This window comes from Mastigoproctus giganteus, chromosome 4 (genome assembly GCF_048544385.1).
Source record: "Mastigoproctus giganteus isolate SK-2022 chromosome 4, ASM4854438v1, whole genome shotgun sequence".
Lineage (NCBI taxonomy): Eukaryota > Metazoa > Arthropoda > Arachnida > Uropygi > Thelyphonidae > Mastigoproctus > Mastigoproctus giganteus.
This window is the reverse complement of record NC_143578.1, coordinates 70,146,378-70,168,790: the sequence shown is the minus strand read 5'-3', so window position 1 is coordinate 70,168,790 and position 22,413 is coordinate 70,146,378. Positions and strand designations below refer to the sequence as shown.

The 22,413-nt window shown below is 34.3% G+C and overlaps 1 protein-coding gene across 1 annotated transcript in view; it reads left to right on the top strand.

Annotated features, from left to right (window-relative positions):
• The first annotated feature begins 1,637 nt into the window (after positions 1-1,637).
• Positions 1,638-22,413, top strand: part of LOC150086821 (protein O-linked-mannose beta-1,2-N-acetylglucosaminyltransferase 1-like) — a 392,325-nt gene continuing 371,549 nt past the window's right edge. Inside the window, exons 1-3 of the mRNA XM_090371595.1 lie at positions 1,638-1,707; positions 12,372-12,450; positions 13,413-13,484. Of these exons, the coding sequence (XP_090227721.1) occupies positions 12,402-12,450; positions 13,413-13,484 (121 nt within the window). The 5' untranslated portion in view covers positions 1,638-1,707; positions 12,372-12,401. The remainder of the gene's footprint in view (positions 1,708-12,371; positions 12,451-13,412; positions 13,485-22,413) is intronic.

Genomic DNA, 22,413 nt, shown 5'->3' with positions numbered 1-22,413 from the left:
TACTTCGTTTTCTGCCTCCTTAAATATAATTGGATATTATATTCACCCGATTGGATATTGCATTCACCCGAGATACCTTTCTATGTTTGTGGAACAATTCCAACGGTCACAAATCCCTCATTTACTGAATTTGAATTTAATCTAGAGTCTCTGGGAAAATTTAGGAGTTTCATCAACTGGTGAAAATTATTTTAATTGTCATTGCATTTAAACCATGAGATGTCAGTATAATATACAGTACATGTAAATGTATTTATGTGTTTTCTTCGGTTGGTTTGTCTGTATGGTGTTCCAAAAATCTATATTTTGAGACAGTAAAACTATCCAGTTTTCTAGACTGATTGACTCTGCCAGGTTCTGAAAAAAAAGTACTCAAAAATGCTTCCTCTCTCTCTCTCTCTCTCTCTCTCTCTCTCTCTCTCTCTCTCTCTCGATGTGATTTGACCGCCTGGCTTTTCAACAGATTAGTGATCATAATGACTGTTTAATACGGTAAACGATCGTATTCATTGTCGAGATGACCGTGGTCTTGGGGACTCCTGTGGTCTTGTGATCACCCCGAAATATAAACAGAGCATTCTTTTTAGGAACCGTCTTGCTAGCCTCGAGGTTGCCAAAGGCAGTGCGAAACTGCCTTATGGCTTGGTTCAGCACATCACTGGTTCCAGATGATTGATATGATATGGTTGTTAAAGATTGTATGCACTGTTTGGAAATCTGAACGGAGTAGGAAAATTTATAGTTTCACCTATATCAATCTATAATTTATAGATTGGTGAGGGGAATGAAGGGATCCTCTTACCAAGAGAGGCTTAAGTTCTGCAAATTGCAGTGGCTGGAGACTAGGCACCTGCGCGGTGATCTGATTGAGGTATATAAGACCTTGAATGGTTTGAGCACGCTGAATTCTGATGGGATCCTTCCACTTGTTCAGATTACGAATCTAAGGGGGCATAAATTCAAATTAAGAAAAGACAGATGTAGAATAGATGTGCGGAAATTTTCCGTTAGCCAGCGGGTGGTTAATTGCTGGAACAAACTTCCATCTGTCGTTGTGGTAGTTCATAGGTTGAATAAATTTAAGGAGGAACTGGACAGGCATTTGGAGGGAATGGTATGATTTTTTTTTTTTTTTTGGCTGATGCTGCATAAGCTCATATATTTGCTTTCTTGCATCACATGCCACTACTACTACTACTACCACCTCCGGTAGAAGGACATACTGTTAGAGGAATGGATTGAACAAACATCACCACATTGTAGAAGCAATGCCAACTGTTGCTTCACATAAGAAGAACAGCTTGTTAATAACACCATTTTGTAATATTTTAGTAGGGCAGCGCAATATTATGTTATAATCAAATAATATAATATTATTGGGATTAAAATAAAAGCCATATGTGTTCCAAATTTACTACCAAACTAATTCAGAAGTGTATCCTTTTATTCTTTTCCTTTATCCTTTGGAATCCTTTTTTCTTTTTCTTTTGGTTTTCTTCTTTTTCTTTATCCTTTGGCATCCTTTTATTGAAATTAAATATTTTAATTTTCTATGAAATTAGAAGTACCGGTCTGCCGTTAGGTAATAATAATTGGGTGAACGACGCCATTGATTTGTAAACACACGGTAGTACCCAGGGGACATCACCTGGTACACTGAATGAGATGTGAAACAGGTGGGGAGGTGTGGTTTGTGCGCCACTTTTTGTGAGTAAACCAATTTAAGTTAGTATTTCCTTGATTTTGGTTTATTGGTATTGTGAGTAAAGCATTGGAATTTAATTAAAATTAATTTACTAAATTTAAATGGTGAAGGATTATGTCATATAATTGTCATTTTATATCAAATGAAAAAATTATTACTAGATTGAAATACTTTTTTGTATATTACTGATGACTCCAAAGGGATCTTCTGTATGTTTTGGTATAGTCATGGTACCACTTAAATAACTTAAAATGATCTGCTAAATTACTTAAACTACCACTGCCCAATTTCAAATTACTTATTGTATATTGATTTTCGAATAGTGGCAAAGGGGGCATACCTATATACATACATGGTTGATTTTATGTCACGGTGAGTGAGGCCCATGAGACGTCAGTGTATTTTGTGTTTAGTTTGACTGTTTTGCGAATGAAATGCTCGAGTTTTTGGTAATGGCTGCAGAATATTTCCTTTCGGAACATGGTATTAAAAAAATCTATAAAAGTACTTTTGTCTAGACCACAGGTTCCCAAACTTTTATAATTGAGTTCCCATAAAATTTTTCATAAATTTCATGCCCTTCTCCCAAGTTCCAGAACAATTGCAAATAAACAGATTTGACATAAAAAATAGCAATGAATATGCATACTTTTATAAATTAATATATACTTCAATACATTTAATTTAAAAGAAATAAAATACAAATAATAAAAATAAATAAAAAATGCTTCACACCTGAATTAAAGGGATGGTTTGTCCATATTTTGTTGAAGTAATTCAGAAAACAAGTGATTCCCCCCTCAAAAAAAAAAAAAAGACTGTGCCCAGAGAGAGATATGTCCCACCCTTTGGGAACGTCTGAAATCTAGACAGAAAGCTTGGGTTCCCACAACCACTGCTAGCTGCAAGGACATATATGCATTGCATCATCTCTGTGAATGCTGGGGGCTTTCAGCAATTTAACCATGTATTCTGTCTCCATCCTGTAATAGAGAATGTTTATCTGCGATATGTACCTGCGAACAAAATTGGGAAGTTCATTTTTTTTAGTGTACCCACAGTGGCAGCAACTGCTGGTTTTCTACACAGTGTGGTAAAAGCATGAGTTCAATTCCTGTCTGTAATGCAGTGGTTAGGTCACATTTGGAATACTTTATACAAGTTTGTAAATCCCAATTTAGGGAGGTAATATATGGAAATGGTATTGAGATGTGTAACAAGATTAGTGACAGAAAAGGATATTCTTACCAAGAAAGACTGGAGTTCTATAAGTTTCAATCTCTGGAAATTAGGAATCTGCATGGTGACCCAAAATGTATAAAGCTTTAAAGGAGTTAAGTAAACTAAATGCTGATGGCATTTTTACTCTTTCTTAGATGACACATACAATGGGAAATAAATAAATTGAAAAAAGGATAATTGTGGAATGGGTATACAGCAGTTTTCATTCAGCCAAAGAGTAATTTATGGTTGGAATAAACTTTAATGTGTAGGTTTGAATAAATTCAAAGAAAGTTTGGAAAAGTTATTGGCATGAAGTGAGTAATTTATTATATATATATATATTTTTTTTATTTTATTTATTTATTTATTTTTTTGCTCATTATTTATAAGTTTTGCTTCATTGCATTGTGTTGCCAATAATAATATAGTTTTCTTTTTCCAGATTTATGACATTTCACCGTTTTTTATCTTTATTTTTGTATATCTCCTTTTTTTACATATATTATTTCCTAATTTTCTGAAATATGGTTACTAATAATTAGATATTAGATAAAAAAACATTACCTGATAACTAATGCTCAGCCATATTTAAATGAAAGAGCATTAGATATTAGATAATGTTTTGTATTTTAGATAGACTCTTTGAGTTATTGTACTGATTTTTCTTATTAATATAATATTGGCAAAATGATGCAAGGAAAGGTTATACAGTATTAACCATAAAAAAGTGTGTATTTATATATATACACACAGGGTATTTCAAAATTATGTATACACACTTTAATTATATTTAATGAACAGTATATACAAATGTAAAATTTTTTTGATACTTTGAAGACAAAAAACATTAATTTTTTTTTGCAACAATAAAATGTTACTTTAATTGTTCAAAGTGCCCTCCCTCAGCATTAATGCATGAGTGGCATATATCTTCAACAGATCTACATACTGAAATGCACAAATCAGGTGAAATGTTTTCTGCTTCTTGTTGAATTTTCATTCACAATTCCTCCAATGTTTGCAATTTGTGACTGCAAACTTGATTTTTCAAGTGTTTGCGCTTTTGTTCCATATCGTGATTTCCAAGCACGCTGAACTTCATTGACATTTTCATATTTCCAATACCATTTTATAATTGCCTTTCTTTCTTCGAAACTTAATTGGGTACCCTCCATCATTTTACAGATATCTATAAAATAAAACAAAAATTAAATTATTTTTAAAAAATTGTCTTTTTTTTTAAGCTACAAAATGAGTTTAAGAAAATTAAATTGGTGCATATTGTTTATTAAATATAAATTTTTAAAGTGTGTATACATAATTTTGAAACACCATGTATATATACCTAACTTGTTTCCTCATACCTTCTAATAATTTATTCAATTCTTTAAATTTATTCATTTCTATCCACCTCCACAACACCAGTTATTCTCTTGCTGAAGGCAAATTTCTGCATGTCTATCCTGCAACTTTTCCAATTTAGATTTATGTTCATGCGTGTGTTCTGAGAAAGAGTATGTATAATATCAGCATTATGTTCACTCATCCTATTGCATCATTTAAGCCTTGGTAAGAAGGCCGACCGGGCTAGCCGAGTCGGTAAAGTACCTGCCCGGCAACCCAAAGGTCGCGGGTTCGATTCCCGCCTCGGGCTTGGATCAAAGTACTGCAAAAACCTTGGGAGGTGCAATATGGCCACAGAAGCCGATGCGCCAACAACTACCAAATCAATCAAATCAAATCAACCTTGGTAAGAATACCCTTTTGTGCCCCCCAACTAATCTTATTGTTCTACATTGCACCCATTCCAGCAGCCCTACATCCTTTATAAAATGAGACTTTCAAACTCATCATTGTGCAGTATTTTGGCCTGCTGACATAATTCCTGTCAGCCGGCCAAAATACTAATTCCTATGACATAATCCTGTCTTCATTGCTGAGAGAACTTCATGTTAGACTGTACAATTATCCCCTGTTCAATAGCAAATACAGTGGACCCTTAATATCCTTCATTAATTAGTGGAGTTCCCCAGGGTTTGGTGTTGAGCCCATTGTTTTTTGTGTTTATAAATTATATTTAAGGTATATCAGGGTTAATGTCTAGGTTTGCAGACGATATGAAGGTTGGCAGGGTTGTTAATGACACTAATGATAGTACACTACTGCAACAGGATCTGGAAAAGTTGAGCAGATGGGCTGAGAAGTGGCATCGGAAGTTTAACATTGACAAATGTAAAGTACTGCATATGGGTAGCAGTAACCCCAGAGTAGCGTATAAACTGGGGGGTACTATACTCAGGGTAGTATAAAAGGAAAAGGACCTGGGGATAATTGCCCATTCAGATATGACATTTTCTGAGCACTGCAGACAGGCTGCAAGAGAGTAGCTCGTGGTGCCTTGTCAAAGATATACAGGAATTTTTCTAACAGGGATAAGGAGGTGATTGTCCCCTTGTATAAGGCAATGGTCAGGCCACACCTTGAGTACTGCATACAGGTCTGGAGGCCTCATTTTAGGAAGGATGTAGACTGCTGGAATGAGTGGAACAAAGGATTGGTGTTACCAAGAAAAGCTTAAGTTCTGCGAATTGCAGGTTCTGGAGACTAGGCACCTGCGAGGTGATCTAATTGAGGGGTATAAAGCCTTGAACTGTTTGAGCAAGCTTAGTGCTGATGGGATTCTTCCTCTTCATCAGATTACTCATCTGATGGGACATAAATTCAAATTGAGGAAAAGCAATTATAGAATATGCTGTGCAGAAATTTGCTTTTAGCCAGAAAGTGGTTGATAGTTGTAACAAACTTCCTTCTGTAGTTGTAGAAGTTGACAGCTTAAATAAATTCAAGGCAGAACTAGACAAAGATTTGGAGTGAATGAATGGGTGAAATGGGAAATTTTTTTTTTTTTTTTTTTGGCTGATTCTTTATAAGCTTGCTTTCTTGCATCATATGCCTATGCTAATAATTAAAAAAGTAGTTTAACAAACTAGATTTTATTATTGTTTATTGATTTAAATATACTGATTGCATATCAGATTTATTATTTAAAGAATAAAGCACTCTCATTCTACATCCCAAGAACTTAAAATCCAAAAGTTGAGGCTATAAGTTCCTAGAAGCTCATCCTCCTTTTGAAAAGGAATATAGAGTTGACTGCATCCTAGCCACCTTCCTCTCATTTAGGACTTCCTCATAACAGAAACAAGGCTTGTAATAGCTGGAATGCCATTCCTCTTCATCATACACATCAGTAATGCCATGTATATGTGTTCATTGCCTTCTGCATATATTATCCCGATGAGTGACCTGTTTCACAAAATTTTACTTTTGTGTGCCCTGGCTATGAGTAAGCTCCTGCAATTGGGACATCCAAGGTCATTGGAAGGTCTCTCTTCGTTTTGGTATTCACCTAAAAGCACCTTCATTACCCCTCAACTGTGTGATGATATTCATCAGAGTTAAAGTTCTTAAGTTTCTTCTTCACTCATCAGCAGAATTCTGATGAAGAGATTGGAGAAGTAATTTCTGTGATGCCTTGAATTCGCTCATGAACCAGATCTTGAGTGTTGAGCTTTACAGCATATGCCACTAACAATTCTTCAACATCACAAGGCTCTAATTCCAAACTGAACAGTCCTTTCTTGTTTTTTTTAAGTATGTCTTTTTGGAGTTCAGGGAGAAATCAGTGATACATTTAATGGATAATGCCCTTCATATGGCATTCATACAGTAGGAGATGCATTCATTACAGGCTTTTTTTGCCTATTTTGCATTCTTGGTGTTATAACACTTCCAACATCCCCTTTAAGTGGGCAATTCATTTTTTTCATCAGTGGCTTCAAGTAATTAGTGAATTTGGTTATATGGTAGTATTGCTTGAATTAGCTTTCACATTCTGGTGTGTAGGCCATAAGATCAATTTCTTATGAGGAAAGATAGACTTCATTATTCTGTTTCCACCATCCCACTAGAATTCATTTTATCAAGGTTGCCTGGGAGACCTGGAGCATTGTTGACGATCTACAGTGCCTTCACCAAGTTGTTCTTTCTGAGGTGAATCTTTGCTGTAGGGTAGAAATGATGACAGAATCACTCTTGGAACAAAGTCCTGGTGACTTAGGCTTTCTTTTTTTTTTTTTTGTCTTTAAAACTATAGGGATCTGAAGTCTTTTAAAGCTCTTGATTTCTTCTGGTGGTAAACAAGGGGCAATTTTAATTTGCAATCTCAAGTGACTGTCTCTTCCGGAAGTCAGTTGATTCTTAGAATGACTTATGACCTACCAATCTCTTCCTTCGTGATAAAAGTTCTGTTGGGCATCATCTCGCAGAACAGCCCTGTTTCATCAACGTTTAAGACTTGTACCTTGGCTCCTTAAATAATTTGTGCAAACCTACTGACATAGCTCTCTGATGCTTTGTCAGCACTTTGCAATCTCAAGTGGTATTCTCAGTGGTAACCCTCAGTTAAATGAATTAGTACTATTAAAGACAAGAAAAGGGAAAACTTGTTTTCACGATACTCCCCCCCCCCCCCAAAAGCACCAGTCGAGTTTGCTCCTTAAATTTCACCAGACTCTTAAATTCAAGTTCTCTGAGATGCAGTTTATTCCAGTGGTTGGCAATACTGGCAAAATGTAAACTTTCTGTAGTCAATTCTATTAGCTTATATTCATGTTCCTGAATTTTTGTGTCCCATTTCAGTATTAGAATGCCATGGTTACTTACTCTTTTCCGTCAAAAGAGTCAACAAACAAAAAACTAACTTTAATAAAATCCCTCTCACCTATTGAATTATGTTTAGTTTCCCATTTCATAATCCATGCCTTTGTACTATGCCCTCATATGGATATTTTCACCAGATGAGTTGTCCCATTTTTGACCCTTTTAGAAATTAACATTTCTTTAGATGCCACATGACTGAACATGATATTCTAAATGCCATCTCACCAATCTTTAATTTTATCACACCAGGAGAAAGCACCAGTTTTCTTCTTCATCCACCTTGAGACTGTTGAAAATAGTCTGTCTTCTGCTTTATCAAAATGAAATTCAGATTAACTACCATAGCTTACTGATCACAAATCCAAATCAATAACTTCTCCATTTTCAGCAAAATATTTTCTTTTTTTCAAACATTTGTCAGGCAGTGCTGATTTTGCAACAACTTTATATATTTGTTTTTCAGTCCTTAACGTTGTAGGTAGCATTCCATGTTTGTGTATGATAGTTATAGTTTGTTTGTCAGCTTAAAACCGAGCAGTAATTTTCAATTTTGTTTCCATCATGAGGACTATTCTTGGCTGCTTAGCTTTCTCATTTGAATTTGCAGGAAAGGCACTGAGTTTGCTGCAGAAGTAAAGTAAATCAGACAAAAAAAATTCATAGAATACTAGCATGAGAACCTCTCACTGGAAGTATTCCTGATAGACTGATGCTGGTGTGATTGGAAGTTATATATGATGCATGGAACAGGTGGCAGCATGACAAAAGATGAGAGTACCAATTAGTATTGGCACATGATGCAAAAAAGCAAGCTTATATAGCATCAGCCAAAAAAAAAAAAAAAAAAAAAAACACCCTTATTTCACCCATCCACTCACTCCAAATGTTTGTCAAGCTTTGCCTTGAATCCATTTAAGCTACCAACTTCGACAACAGATAAGAGAAGCTATAGATAAGAGAATAGTGTGTTAAATACTAGAGAAACAATGTATTAGGAAGTTAATTGATATTGAGGGTCCACTATATATTACTGTTTTTAATTATCAAAATTAATTATCGAATAATATTTTTAATTATCGAAATTAGCTTTGTTTAATAATAGGTATAATTATATTTATTTTCTTTGTTATGATTATATATTTTAAATAGTATTGTTCTTTTTTGTTTTGCATCATTGAATCATAAAGGTATTAAAATGAATTTAACGTTCCATAACTTGCACCCTCAGTTTAACAAAGATGCTCATATGACATCTTTGAGACCTTGTTTTGTTTTATATATATATATATAAAAAATTAGCTTTTTTTTTTTTTTTTTTTTTTCAATTGAAAACAGTGATCTATTAATTTTGATCTGCTAAACTTAAACAATGTTGTTGTGTTAGCCTGTGGAATCCCGCTGCTGGGTAAAGACCCCCTGTTTTCTCCATTCATCTCAGTTCAATGCCAGCCTTGTCCAAGTGAGGCCCATAAGGGATGTTAACTCATCTCTGCACCTGGTTTTCTGTTTTCCTCTGTTTCCTATTCCTTCTCTTGGTAGCCAAACAGTTGTGAGCTTATCCCACAAGTCCTCTTTCTGGCACCATCTCGCCAGTTTTCTGGCGAGATGTCCTGCCCACTTCCATTTTAAGGACTTGAATGTCTTGATGGCATCATTTAAGTTTTGACAGACAAAACTCAAACAATATCAAATGAAAATAAATGAGGGAAACTAATAATAAGGTTTTTATCATATTTTTTAGAATTTTTAGGGTAAATGAAAACACAAATGCTCGTTTCGCATCTGGCAGACATAACATGAACGTCTATGTTTTTGTCAACTGTTCATGTTAATCAGCGAAACCAAAATTCTATGATAAGATTAGACACTTATTGCTGGCATTTCACAGGTGCCGTGTGGGATTGTCAGTTTTCTAGAAGAAACAGATACTTTTGCTCATCAGAAATCTGTTAAATGTTAAAGAAAAACTGAATATCTTGTAATTCGTAGTATATTGAAATGAAAGCAGAAAATACTTTATAATAAGTTAAGAGAATATATATGGGCAAAGGTACATGGGAAGATTTGATTTCATTTATAAATTTTAAAAAATAATAGAAGCATGTGAAAAAAAAAATGGTGTCTAGCAGTGGAAGGTTAAATCAAGTTTATTTACTGATTATTTATCTATGAAATAAACCAGTGGTTCTCAAACCTGTGCCTGCAGGCACAGATGTGAGAACTTTTGAGTAGACCTGGGTTCAAGTTCCTGACTGCTAAATATGGTTATCTGCCAACCCGTACTGGATTAACGTGGCAGATTATGGTCCATTTCTCTCAACATGAATTGTTGAGGAGGTTCCATCCTGCAGTGGCCGCAGCTTACCTTTTTTTTAACGTTGTTTATGAGGGCATTATTAGACTCGAGAGAGATTCCTCTGGATTGGAGAGGTGCCAACCCATCACCAATATGTAAAGGAGATTACTGTATAAACCGGAACTTGTTGGAATCAGGTAAGATTCTGAGATGTATCACAAGGTGGCACGAAACAGAGGCTGTTTTTAATGGTTACCCTTCAGATTGGTCTAATATTAGAAGTGGGGGTCTCCCAAGGATTGATTCTGGAACTACTGTTGTTTTCTGATTTTTACAAATGATATCAGTGAAGGGATAGAGGGCTGGCTATCAAAAATTTGCTGACAGCATGGAGAGTGGTTAATGATCAGCAACAAGCATTTCTCCTTCAGAATGACTTGGATTGGCCTAAAGGTCAGAAAAGTCAACTATGTTTTAAGGTAGTAAAATGCAAAGTCTTATAGTTGGGAATAGCAATCCCAAAATAACTCTGTACAATGACAGAGTTAAATTAAAATCGATACAGAAAGAAAGGGAATTGGAGTTATGATATAGGCAGACATGAAATTATCTGAACAGCGCAGATTGGCAGCATGGACAGCCAATGGTGTCGTATCAATGATTTATCAAACATTTATTTGTAGAGATAGGAGGATCATAATTCCACTGTATAACCAATTGTAAGAGTGCACTCAAGGTACTTCAAAATATGGAGACTGCATCTAGAGAAAGACATTTAGCTTCTTGAAAGCATCCAAGATAGGCAGCCCACTTGATATCGGTAAAAGGGCACCCATATAAGGGAAGTCTTTGAATATGTGGGCTACAGAGCTTGGCAATCAGGCAGCTTAGAGGGGGACCTGATTGAGGTCTACGTGGCTCTGAGAAGGGTTAGTAAAAGGAATGAAGGACAAATTTTCACTGTTATGATTCCAGAACTAGAAACTATAAATTTAAATTACAGAGAAAGAAATTAGGCTCAATTATAGTACTTTGCTTTGTCAATGTTAAACTTCAGTAGCCACTTCTCAGCCCGTCTGCCCAAATTTTCTAGATCCTGTTGCAGTAGCACACTGCCATTACTGTCATTAACAACCCTGCCAACCTTTGTATCATCTGCAAACTTTGACATTAAGCCCTGATATACCTTCTTCAATATCATTAATAAATATACAAAACAACAGTGGAACTCCACTAATAACATTAGTCTACGAAGAGCAGCACCCATTGATTACCACTCTCTGTCTTCTCCCACTCAACCACCCTTTTATCTATTGTAGCAACTTACCCTTAATACCATTCTGCTCCAATTTGTACAGTAGTCTTCCATGCGCAACAGTGTCAAAAGCTTTCCTGAAATCCAAGTATATGATATCAAGAGTATTTTTTGCATCCAGTTCCTTTGTAACCACATAGTATCCAATCAAATTTGTCAGACAAGACTTTTCCTTAAGAAACCTATGCTCTGAATTATTACTGCAGTCTTGTCTAGATGATCCTGCAATGCATCTTTAACTAGTGACTCCATTATTTCCCCCAGAATGGAAGTTAAACTAACTGGTCTGTAATTATTCGTGTCATCCTTAGATTCCCCTTTGTGAATTGGGGATACATTTGCACATCTCCAGTCCGTTGGGACTTCCCCTGAGTTCAAGGATGCTCTCATAATCATGGCTAAGGGTTTGCTTACTTCCTTTGCTGCCTCCTTTAATATAACTGGGTAGGTAGATCCCATCCACCCAAGGTCCCTTTCTTATGTTTAATTTCAACAACTTCTCCTCCACTTTGCTCTCAGTTATTATAAAATCATTAAGCACCCTGTTACAGTTTGATAAACTTCCAACATTTTCCTCCCTTAATAACTCCTCATGTGTGAATGTAGATGCAAAATACTCATTCAGATTATCAGCTATCTTAGTAGGATCGTCAACGGTCGGACCATTTATATCAAGTGGACCAATGTGATTCAACCCCTTCCTTCTAGAGTTTATATAATTAAAGAAGTCCTTAGCAAAGGATGCTAAGAAGTTTTTCTTAGCATCCTTTGCCAAAGATTTTTTGTAATCTGTCTTTGCTTGCCTGATCTCCTTTGTGATTTTATTACAGACTGATATCTGCCATAGGCTTCTGTGTTGCCTGATAATTTATATGCATCCCATGCATTTTATTCATTGTTGCATTTGTATTTCCTAAATTTATAAGTTGTCAGTATGTAATATTAAATAGCCAGTAATGATTCTTTGTTACAATACTTTTTGACTGAAATATTGTTTGCTATAAGTAATGCTATTATGTTACATGTATAAAGTAGTATATGCTGGCACTTGTCCAGATTTATTTTATCTAAAAGGACTTTTTCTCTCTTTTTTTTTTTTCTCCTTTTAGTGCTGTAGGTAGCAGTTACAGAAGCCTTTCATGATAGAGGTGTCTTTCATGAAGTCTTATATCCCAAGAAAATGGGGAGGTATGTTTATAAAACTGTTTTTGCCCCAGTTTGCCTAGGGTTTGTGGGGCTTTAAAAAAAAATGATTTCATGGGAGTTGGCAATTTTTGTTCAAAAGGTCTTTTTTTATATATAAAACAATGCTGTATATAAAAAAAGTCAAGATGTATTTGATATCATTATGAGAACATAAATAAAATTATAAACTTACACATATTTTCAAAACAAAAGTGTGTGTGTGTGTGTGTGTGTGTGTGTGTGTGTGTGTGAGAGAGAGAGAGAGAGAGAGAGAGAGAGAGAGAGAGAGAGAGAGAGAGAGAGAGAGAGAGAGAGAGAGAGAGAGAGAGAGAGCATTGCTTGCCAAATCTTTCAGTGCTATTCTACAGTGTGCATAGGCAAAAATGCTTTTGCAGTGAATGAAATATTTATTACTGTTCAAAGTAAGGATATTATGCAATTGAAAAGTAAGGATATTATGCAATGAGTTGTGGATATAAGTCTATGTCCCACAACTCATGAAATGAGTTGTGGGACATGGACTAACATCCCACAACTCATTGCATAACATGGACTAATCAGCATATTTTCTTTCTACCTGATCTTCCTTGATTAGGTAAGATCTTAAGTTGCAGACACTCATAGAATAACATTTAATGTTTACTTTGGTATTGTAAAGATTTTTTTTTAATTACTTATTAAAAATAGGTCAATCTCTGAAATTCATGCTGGTCACAGACACCATATGTTGACACATCAAGGTCTGAATAGCTTTGGAATTCATGCAGTTTCTGAGACAGCATGTTGACACGTCATAATCTGAATAGCTTTTGCATTAACCTAAACAACAAAATTTATTCAATTGTTAAAACCCCGACTTTTGCCTAAGTAACTAGTATGGAACTTTCAGTAGCCTTATTTCTTATTAATTTATTGAATATGGGTAATAATAAATTTGCATTTTTTTTTATTTTGTTTCTTTCCAGCCCTATTGAAGGTTTTCCTAGTGTTGTCAGCACTATATTTGTTGTATATATTACTCTTCCAGGTTTATTTTGGTAAGTTTTACATCATTGGAATCATAAAAATTAGTACTGATTTGTGACAAAAGTTTTTGTCACAAATCATTTTTTTTTTTCATAAATCTTATTTTTAACAGAAAGAATTATGCATGTAAGAAAACTAAAATGTAATATTTTTGTTAGAACTGGATTATTAATTTAGAATGGTCTTTATCAATGAAGACCAGCTGCCTAATGCACTTTAGTTCCTTTTCTTTGTTTCCTTTTTTTATAATAATGAAAATTAAGTCTAAAATGAAGCAAGGATTTCGACATATGGAACTTACTCTTCTGGAGTTTGTCATTTAATCACTTGTGGATGGAAATGCAGTTTTTTGTTTGAAATTAAGAATTGATAATTCACTGTATTCTGCAGAAGAATATCATGAATTCACTGTATATTCTGCAGAAGAAAGCATTTCAGTGTAGCTCATGCTACGTTAATTATTGTCTCTAAGCCAGTGAAACAAAGTAATCCTACATAATTTTATTAATAATTCCAAATTTTAAAGGTCTTATTAAGACTGATAGTGACTGAACAAGTGTAAGATTACTCAGTGAATGTCATAATATTGAATAATGTGTGTATTAATTGGTCAGTAAGCTAAATAATGAACAAAAATACATTATTCCTTTTTGAGGACCATCGCACCTCCTGTGGACCTTGTCCCTCCTGTGACAGAACATTGGCTTTTTAGAGGTGATTGTTTATCCACAAGTTGACCTAAAGTTACTAATGTAATTTTTAATCAAATAACATCAGCCAGTAGCTAAATCTTATTCATTAAAAACTTGAAGGCATTGTCTCTCCAGTTCTCTGGATATGTTTGGGTCAATTATCAGAAAACATGTAGTCTTGGCATATTTGTGTCAAATGGTAAATAAATGTATTAAATGTAAATGAGCATCTCAATGGTGTGCTCAAGAAAAACTGATTGAAACCCTTAACTTTTTTTTTTTAGTGTATAATAAAATCCTAACTAGTAGGCTGTGTGGTTACAGTTTCAATCAGAAGTTTTTCTTCCATAGACCATTGGGCATTTAAATTTTATTCATTTATTTGCCTCTTTATACAGAGTTTCCAGTTGATGTTTGTGATGTGTAAACCAAATAAATCTGAAACTAGTCACAACAGTGCCTTTGAGTTTAATAATGTATTCTTCTACTGATGATGTTATTTGATGTTATTTTAGAATGATATTAGTTAATTTAGGGCAATTCGTGGATTAAGCCCAAGCTCTGTCACAGGAGAGACAATATGGTCCCCAGGAAATAATGACAGAAAAAACCCAATGAAGTGTGTTTTTAGCAACATTTTCCCAGGGCGCCTCCGTAGCCAGGTGGGAAGGAGCAGCAGTGCGTACAATACGCTTCTTGATTAGACCGGGGTTCAAGCCCGTCACCACCAAATACAGAGGATGTGGAAAGGTCAGGGAATGACCACCACATATTCTCGGAGCAATATGGCCTTAGTTGCTAATGCTCCTAAAAACCAAAATAACAACAACAACAACAACAACAACATTTTCCCAGACTATTTCAATATGAAATTCTTTCAAATGCCATCTTGAAAGTTTAAGAATAATTCACTGCATAACAACAAATTTAAAATTTTGTTGTTATGCAGTGTTTACTCTATCACTTTTTTTTTTTTTTTTTTTTTTGTCAAATGTTTTCTTTTCAGACATGCATTAATTAATCTAAAAGTTGTGTTAGATCAACCATATATCGATTTAGTTAATATAAACTTATTTTGGAAGAAAGAGAAATTAGCCAAAAGACAAAATTATCTGTTTATAATTCAACACAGTTTTAATCCTGTTTTATTCAGTGTTACTCTAAGGGTACCACTGACTAAAATATGATCAGTTAGGTAAGAAATAAAAGGATTGATCCAAAATTAGAATCTTCAGAAATAAAAGTTTTTAAGAAAAATGAAATAAACAGATCACAGCAATGTAAAGATCATATTACAAAAGAGGAAATAAGAAAAAAAAAAAAAACTAACTAATATTTTTCAAAGGTACAAAAAGATATTTAAAGCAAAAATTAATAGTAGTAGATCAAGAGTAAACAAGAGGAAGATGGACTGATTGTGCGAGCATGAGAGCAAAGAGGACTTATTTTGTTAGCTGAAAATCTAACAAGAAATAGGGCAGCATGGAAGAAAATAGTGCATTGAAGGCTGATAGTCTAGGAGGACCAATTTTCACTACCATAATGACCTCTACATGCTCTGTGTGTTACATACATTGAAAGTGTTTCTTAGCTGTTTATACTTGTCTTCATTATACAATAATAAATGTTCATCTTCAATAAATATTTCTAACTGTTGGATAAACTATATAATTCTACAGGACTCTCTCTCTCTCTCTCTCTCTCTCTCTCTCTCTTCCCCCTCCCTCCCTCCCTCCATCCATCCATCCATCCATCCCTCCCTCCCTCCCTCCATCCATCCATCCATCCATCCCTCCCTCCCTCCCTCCCTCCCTCCCTCCATCCATCCATCCCTCCTTTTAAAACAGCTATTCACTTGTCAGCTGCTAATTATATAGAGTTCCATCCAAATACTGTATTACTCATATGATATAACTGGTATCCTAACTACATTTATATACAGATATATACATGAGCAATGCTCATCAGCATTTCCTGATTTTTCACCTCACACTATTGCAAGTGAGGTGAAAATTATTACCATACCTTCAGTCATAAGGTTAGGTTGTCAACACCTTTCACCTTTTGATTCTACAAACAATTCTTTGCAGTTTTCACTTGTGATCTAAACCTAGTCTCTACCTCAATTTCAACTGCATCTATAGTGGGATGATTTATTATTTTTAAGCCTTTTAGCCTTATTTTGTTCAATTTTTATCCATTTCGTTTCTTTCTTTGTATCAGGTAGCATGTAATTAATTTCTGTCATTCATTTTATCATTTTACTGCTGATGAGGGAGGCAGTTATCTAAAGAATATGATCATTTTTTAAATATTTTAATAAATTTTAAGTATTAGTAAATAAAATGTTAAAAACTTTTATAATCTTCCAAAATTGCAAAGTGTGCATTTATTTTGTAGTTTTAGCCAAGTAATGGATTTCAAAATGCACACAGATTGATGAATTGGCCTCTGGTAATTATTTGCTCCAAAGATAATGAATTTGATTTATGACATCAGATGAATATGTTAAAACATCTTAGGATTATACAAAAATACACATGCAATACATACACATTTTCATATTTTAAATGAAAAAAAAAAAAAAAAAAAAAACATATTATATTTCTGTGGTCACCTGTTCTAATTTACCAAAAAGGAGATTTAAACCTTTTAGCTTTACCCATTGTCAACATTATGCCTTATATACCTTTTAAATTCAATTGCTGGTGCAATTTATCATCCCTTATGCCAGTGGTTTTCAACCTTTTTTTTTTAACAGCACCCCTAAGTAATTTATTTTATTTTGTGGCACCCCTACTCAATTTTCTGCTTGTTAGATCCGATTCTCTCTCTGTATATATATCTAATATTAAAAAAACATATATATATGTTATATGATAGTTATTACACTAATATAACTATAAACAAAATTACAATTCATAATACAAATTATATATATATATATATATATATATATATATATAATTGAACTGAGAATGCCACAGACCCTATATTCTGCAAAAATAGCAATATAATATACCTCATTACATGCCTCACCTACAATATGAAATATGTTGGACAAACCAGTAGCAAATTACACCTTAGACTCAACCTCCACAGGTCTGATATCAACAACTACTGCAACCATAATAAGTGTAATAAAAACTTAGAACAGGAAATTGAGTATAAACACTTCCAAGTCCATCCATTTACAAATATCCATATCTGAATACTAGCACATACATCTGACCCCTGCTCAAGAATTAGATTAGAAGAGTTATACATGCTAAAATTAAAAACTCTTTACCCATACGGACTAAACACATTTAACCACTACATCATCTCCAGCAATACATCTGATATATGCATCTATAACAAATTCCAAATGATTAAAGGTTTAAATAAACCCAAACCTCACAAGAAATTTAAAGCCAAGATTAATAAGTCCAAACAACCCTAGAAACTAGAAAACTTTTCACAGTTGATCTCTGAATGGAATGACTGTTATACGGAAGTACAGAAAATACATAACCTGCTTTTCAGCACTAAACTTAGTATTCTAAAAGCACTCTACAGATTCATCTATAATAAAGATATTAAATCTATGCACTTACTCCACCTAATCACAGGTGGATTTAGACTAAAAACTATCAATGTTGATAGTAAAAAGAGCATACCACCTTAATATTAAGGTACATTACCAACCTCGACAAAATTAACATCAATAGGTGCATCAACATGCACTGTGATCTAGTCCCTACCAACTGCTACAACCTACAAATAATATCTAGATTCAGCTACTCAAAGCCTTTCGGACTGATAGCATGTAACTACAAAACCTTGGCCACCACTCTAGATAAATTTATACCAGATTCCAACAGTTGCATATGCAGCCAACCACATCTTAAACCCTACATCAATACTCATTTCGGACATATCATCACTGGTAATCTAGACATTATACCATATGAAGAATTAAAAAATATCATGGCTTCAACTTCAGGCTGCACCATCATATCAACAAAATTAAGGTAAAAAAACAACTGTATCACAATTTACTCAACTTTTACTTTATGTTATCATACAAATATAATACACCCATAGAAGCCTTCCGAATATGGATAAACTCAGTCCTCACTGACCTACTCAATGATTATCAAACCCTAGCTGTACATGATGCCACACTTGCCTTTGGTAAAAAATACAGTTTCTCCACTATCAAAAAGCATTTAATTGAACTGCATAAGCACTTTATAATAATTACTGTAGATAAAGCCCCTAACAATTTTGCATTTATCTGCAAACATTTTTATTACCATATGTTAAATACAGAACTGAACTCAAGTAACACATACAAACCTATAACCAACAACAATAGTATCATCACAAAGAAGTTTATTGCCTTCAGTAAGAAATTAAAAATTAACTTTAACAATTATAACCTACCATACATCTATTTTATACCCAAATTCCACAAAAATCCTACAGGATTTAGATTCATCACCTGATGTAAACATAGCTACGCACACAAACCAGGCAAGATTTTAGAACCACTTCTGAAACACATTACCAAATAACAGAATTATTTATAACAACCAGCCTGTAATAGAAGCATTAAAAGCCAACAACATCACCAGTATATCAACATATGATTTTTACATATGTTGATAGACCTACCAAATTTAAAAATAGTCCTCGACAAACTGTACAATAACTACAGTCACCTGATAAACTGCAAACCAACATTTTGGAACAGCTTAACCAACCTCTGCATTGCAAACAACTATACTACTGATGGAAGAACCATCTACCTACAGACCAAAGGTACACCAATGGGTAGTCCAACCAGCTGTGTCCTGGCCAACCTTTATTTGTACTATGCCGAAACTGCTTTACCAACTGAACTATCAATGTTCAGATACATTTGACGACCTACTGGCAATAAACTGTACCAACTTCATACAACAGTTTGCCAACATTTACCCTCCAGAAAAAACCAGTGACAACTTCCATACAGCAAATTACCTAGATCTGAATATTAATATTAATGGCTCACAAACATCCGTCAACATCTACAATAAAAGAGACTCCTTCAATTTCAGTGTTGTCAGCTATACGCACTAGCACTCTAATATCTCGAAAAAAGTTCATGCAAACGTTATTCTTTCACAATGCATAGAATAGTTAACATATGTAACAGTAACAGACTGATAAAGCATAATATAATAACCCTATATAACAAGCTGTTGGACAATCAGTTTCCAACAGCCTACCTGCACTACCACTTCAACAAAGCATTCCAAATCTTAAAATATAAGTTTATCATAGGAGTATTTTTTTTTTTTTATATTGTCATTATATGTAATTATATTTTCATCATGATTGGTAATAAAACCTAAATGGTAATATAATGGTCTACCTCTACCATTATTAACATTACTGACTTAAACACATGAGATAGTTTCAGGAATTACGTTCAGGGTCCTACTTCAGGAACGGGCTAGCGACCCCCGACTACCCAAGCACTACTAATCACTCATCTTCACACTACTTTTTACCGTTCTGAATTCCTATCTTTTATTTCTTGTGCACGATTAGGTTTCGAAAGAAATATCAAGATACTATTTTACTGCTGTACATACTGACTTCGCCTCATACAAAATTCAGCGTCTTTTTCATGCTATTTTGTACGTTATGCCTTCTCCCCTATCCTGGGACATGTGGCCTCATTGTGTTTAATCCCCCCATCAACCCCGTACATTTTACTGCTTTCCGATGCCTGCAGTCACTTCTACACACATACCATATAGTCATTGAAACATTCGCATAGTACTCTTTCCCTGAATGCAGCACACCAGACAACTGTCCCCACTACTCTGGCTTGCAAAATCAGTAAGTACGATTCCTGACCGTCTGCTCCATCTCGTGATTTCAACTTTCAATGATGTTTAGTATTGCTTTGCTACCTATGTTCCTTATTATCTATCATTTCTCTGCTTCTGTCGAGTCAGCCATGATATATATGTTAGCATTATGATTAACATGACTTCAGAACATCAACAATAAACAAAAAGCCCGGTATCTATTTACCATGTGCTACGTATATTTCATGTTAGAAACAGAAGCATTACTTTTTGCTGCATTTTTTTTGGTTTTGATGGCTGCCCCTCGTTAACAACGTTGAAATCATCTGAAGTATAGCACTGAGTACTTATAATATAATATTTTTGACTTTTTTGCAGGTTCAAATTGTTATTTTATGATTGCCTTTCTATGTTATTTAACCTGTTGGTTGATTACACTACCTACTGTTCTCTCCACACTAAAAGCATAGCCTACTAGCATTTATTTATTTATAGTCGTTGGGTGCCTTCTACTCTACATAGTAGTAACCCAGATATATATTCCATCATATATTTCTCTTATTACCACTCCTGTACCTATTACTTCTATTCTATATATATAATAATTTTATTCTTTTTATAGAGGTTCTAAATAAACATCAATTAAAGATCACTACAAAATTAAAAAGATACCATACACCTTTTTATAATGAAATAAATATATAAATTTTAAAAAATAATAAGTTTAAATAACTTAAACCCAAATTACGTGGCACCCCTGGAATGTTGTTGCAGCACCCCGTTTTAAAACCACTGCCTTAGGCAAAAAGGGGAGAACAATTATTATATTTTATAGCATTTCAAAATGTCAACAGTAGTAATAGTAAATTAGCAACAACAGAAATGTCAGAAATAGTTCAGTGCAGGCACACTCTCTCTTTTTTGTTGCATTTTCTCTAAATTATGAAGAGTGCATCCATTTTTTTGACCAAACTGAATGAAGTGTGCATGCATGCACACATGCATGTATGTGTGTTCCATAATTTCCTCTGTGAGTAATGGTAGTGGTGGTGGTCTCAGATGGGGGCTATAATCCCCCATGTGATCAAAATAATATCAACTTTTTTACTGCTACATGGTGGCTTAATAATTATAGCTTAATAATTCTCCAAACACTGCTTTAGTCCCTCCCTTTAACTGTTTAACTCCTCTTTAGAAAATCCTGGGACTGCCACTGGTGAGGAACTATTTCATATTTACAGTTACTTGATTCCTATAGACTTATTTCACAACAGATGACGATTATAATACAGTAAACCCCCGCTATTCGCGGTATCTGTATTCGTGGTTTCGCGTATTCGCGATTGCTGATTTAATATAAAATGAAACTTAAAAAAATGTGAATTTTAAAGCGCCGTGAATATTTTCCGCCATAAAAAAACATGGGCGTGGCTAAAATTATCTTTCCCGGTCAAAACAGCGTTCAGTGGGTGGGGGAGAGGGGTGACAAAATCGCGAGCGTGGATGTTTCTGGCTAATCCTTGTTCAGTATGTGTTATGCGCTTGTCATGGAAGGTTTGGTCGTTTGCTTTTAATTTATATGCTTATAAATTGAATAAATTTATCAATTTATAAATTGATATGCTTACATAAGTGATAAATCTACCGTTTTGCAGTGTAAAACAGACTTTTTCGAGTGTGTTAACGATAGAAAGTGCCTTTATTGCGGACAAGTTCTTTTTTACCCGTACAAAAATATGCTACGAATAACAAGGGAAATGTGAAAATATCAAAGAAGGTGATGATTAGCGAGTTATTAGACAAAATTTCTAATGGTGAAAGTGCCTCTTCAGTGGCAAAACATTATAAAATCAATGAGTCAACGGTACGATCAATCAAAAAATCGGAAGAAAAAATCCGCCGTAGTGTCTGTGAAAACGCGCTAATTGTTTCAAAAATTTGCTCTGTAACTCGTGATGTTAAATTAGGAAAAAATGGAAAAGGCTTGAAATCTGTGGATAGAAGACCGAACTCAAAATAAAATTCCGTTAAGTTCACTCATCATTCGTGAAAAGGCAAAACTCCTTTATCAACACTTTAGTGAAACTGGTGATAGCACTGGCAGGATAAGTTTTTTTGCTAGCAAAGGCGCTGGTTTGAAAGATTTGTTTGAAATTTCTAATAAATATTACATTTGATATTAAATTGTTTCTTATTTTCATTTCGATGCCATATGCTTCCATTTCACTATGTACTGTCTATGTACATATAATACATACATAGACAAAATTTTAAACTAGTTTTTCTTATATATTTCATACTTTGGAACGGAACCCTTTTATTACTATGGAAGCCATAACTCAGTATTCGCGTTTTCGGTATTCGCGACATTTCTCAGGAACGTAACCCCCGCGAATAGCGGG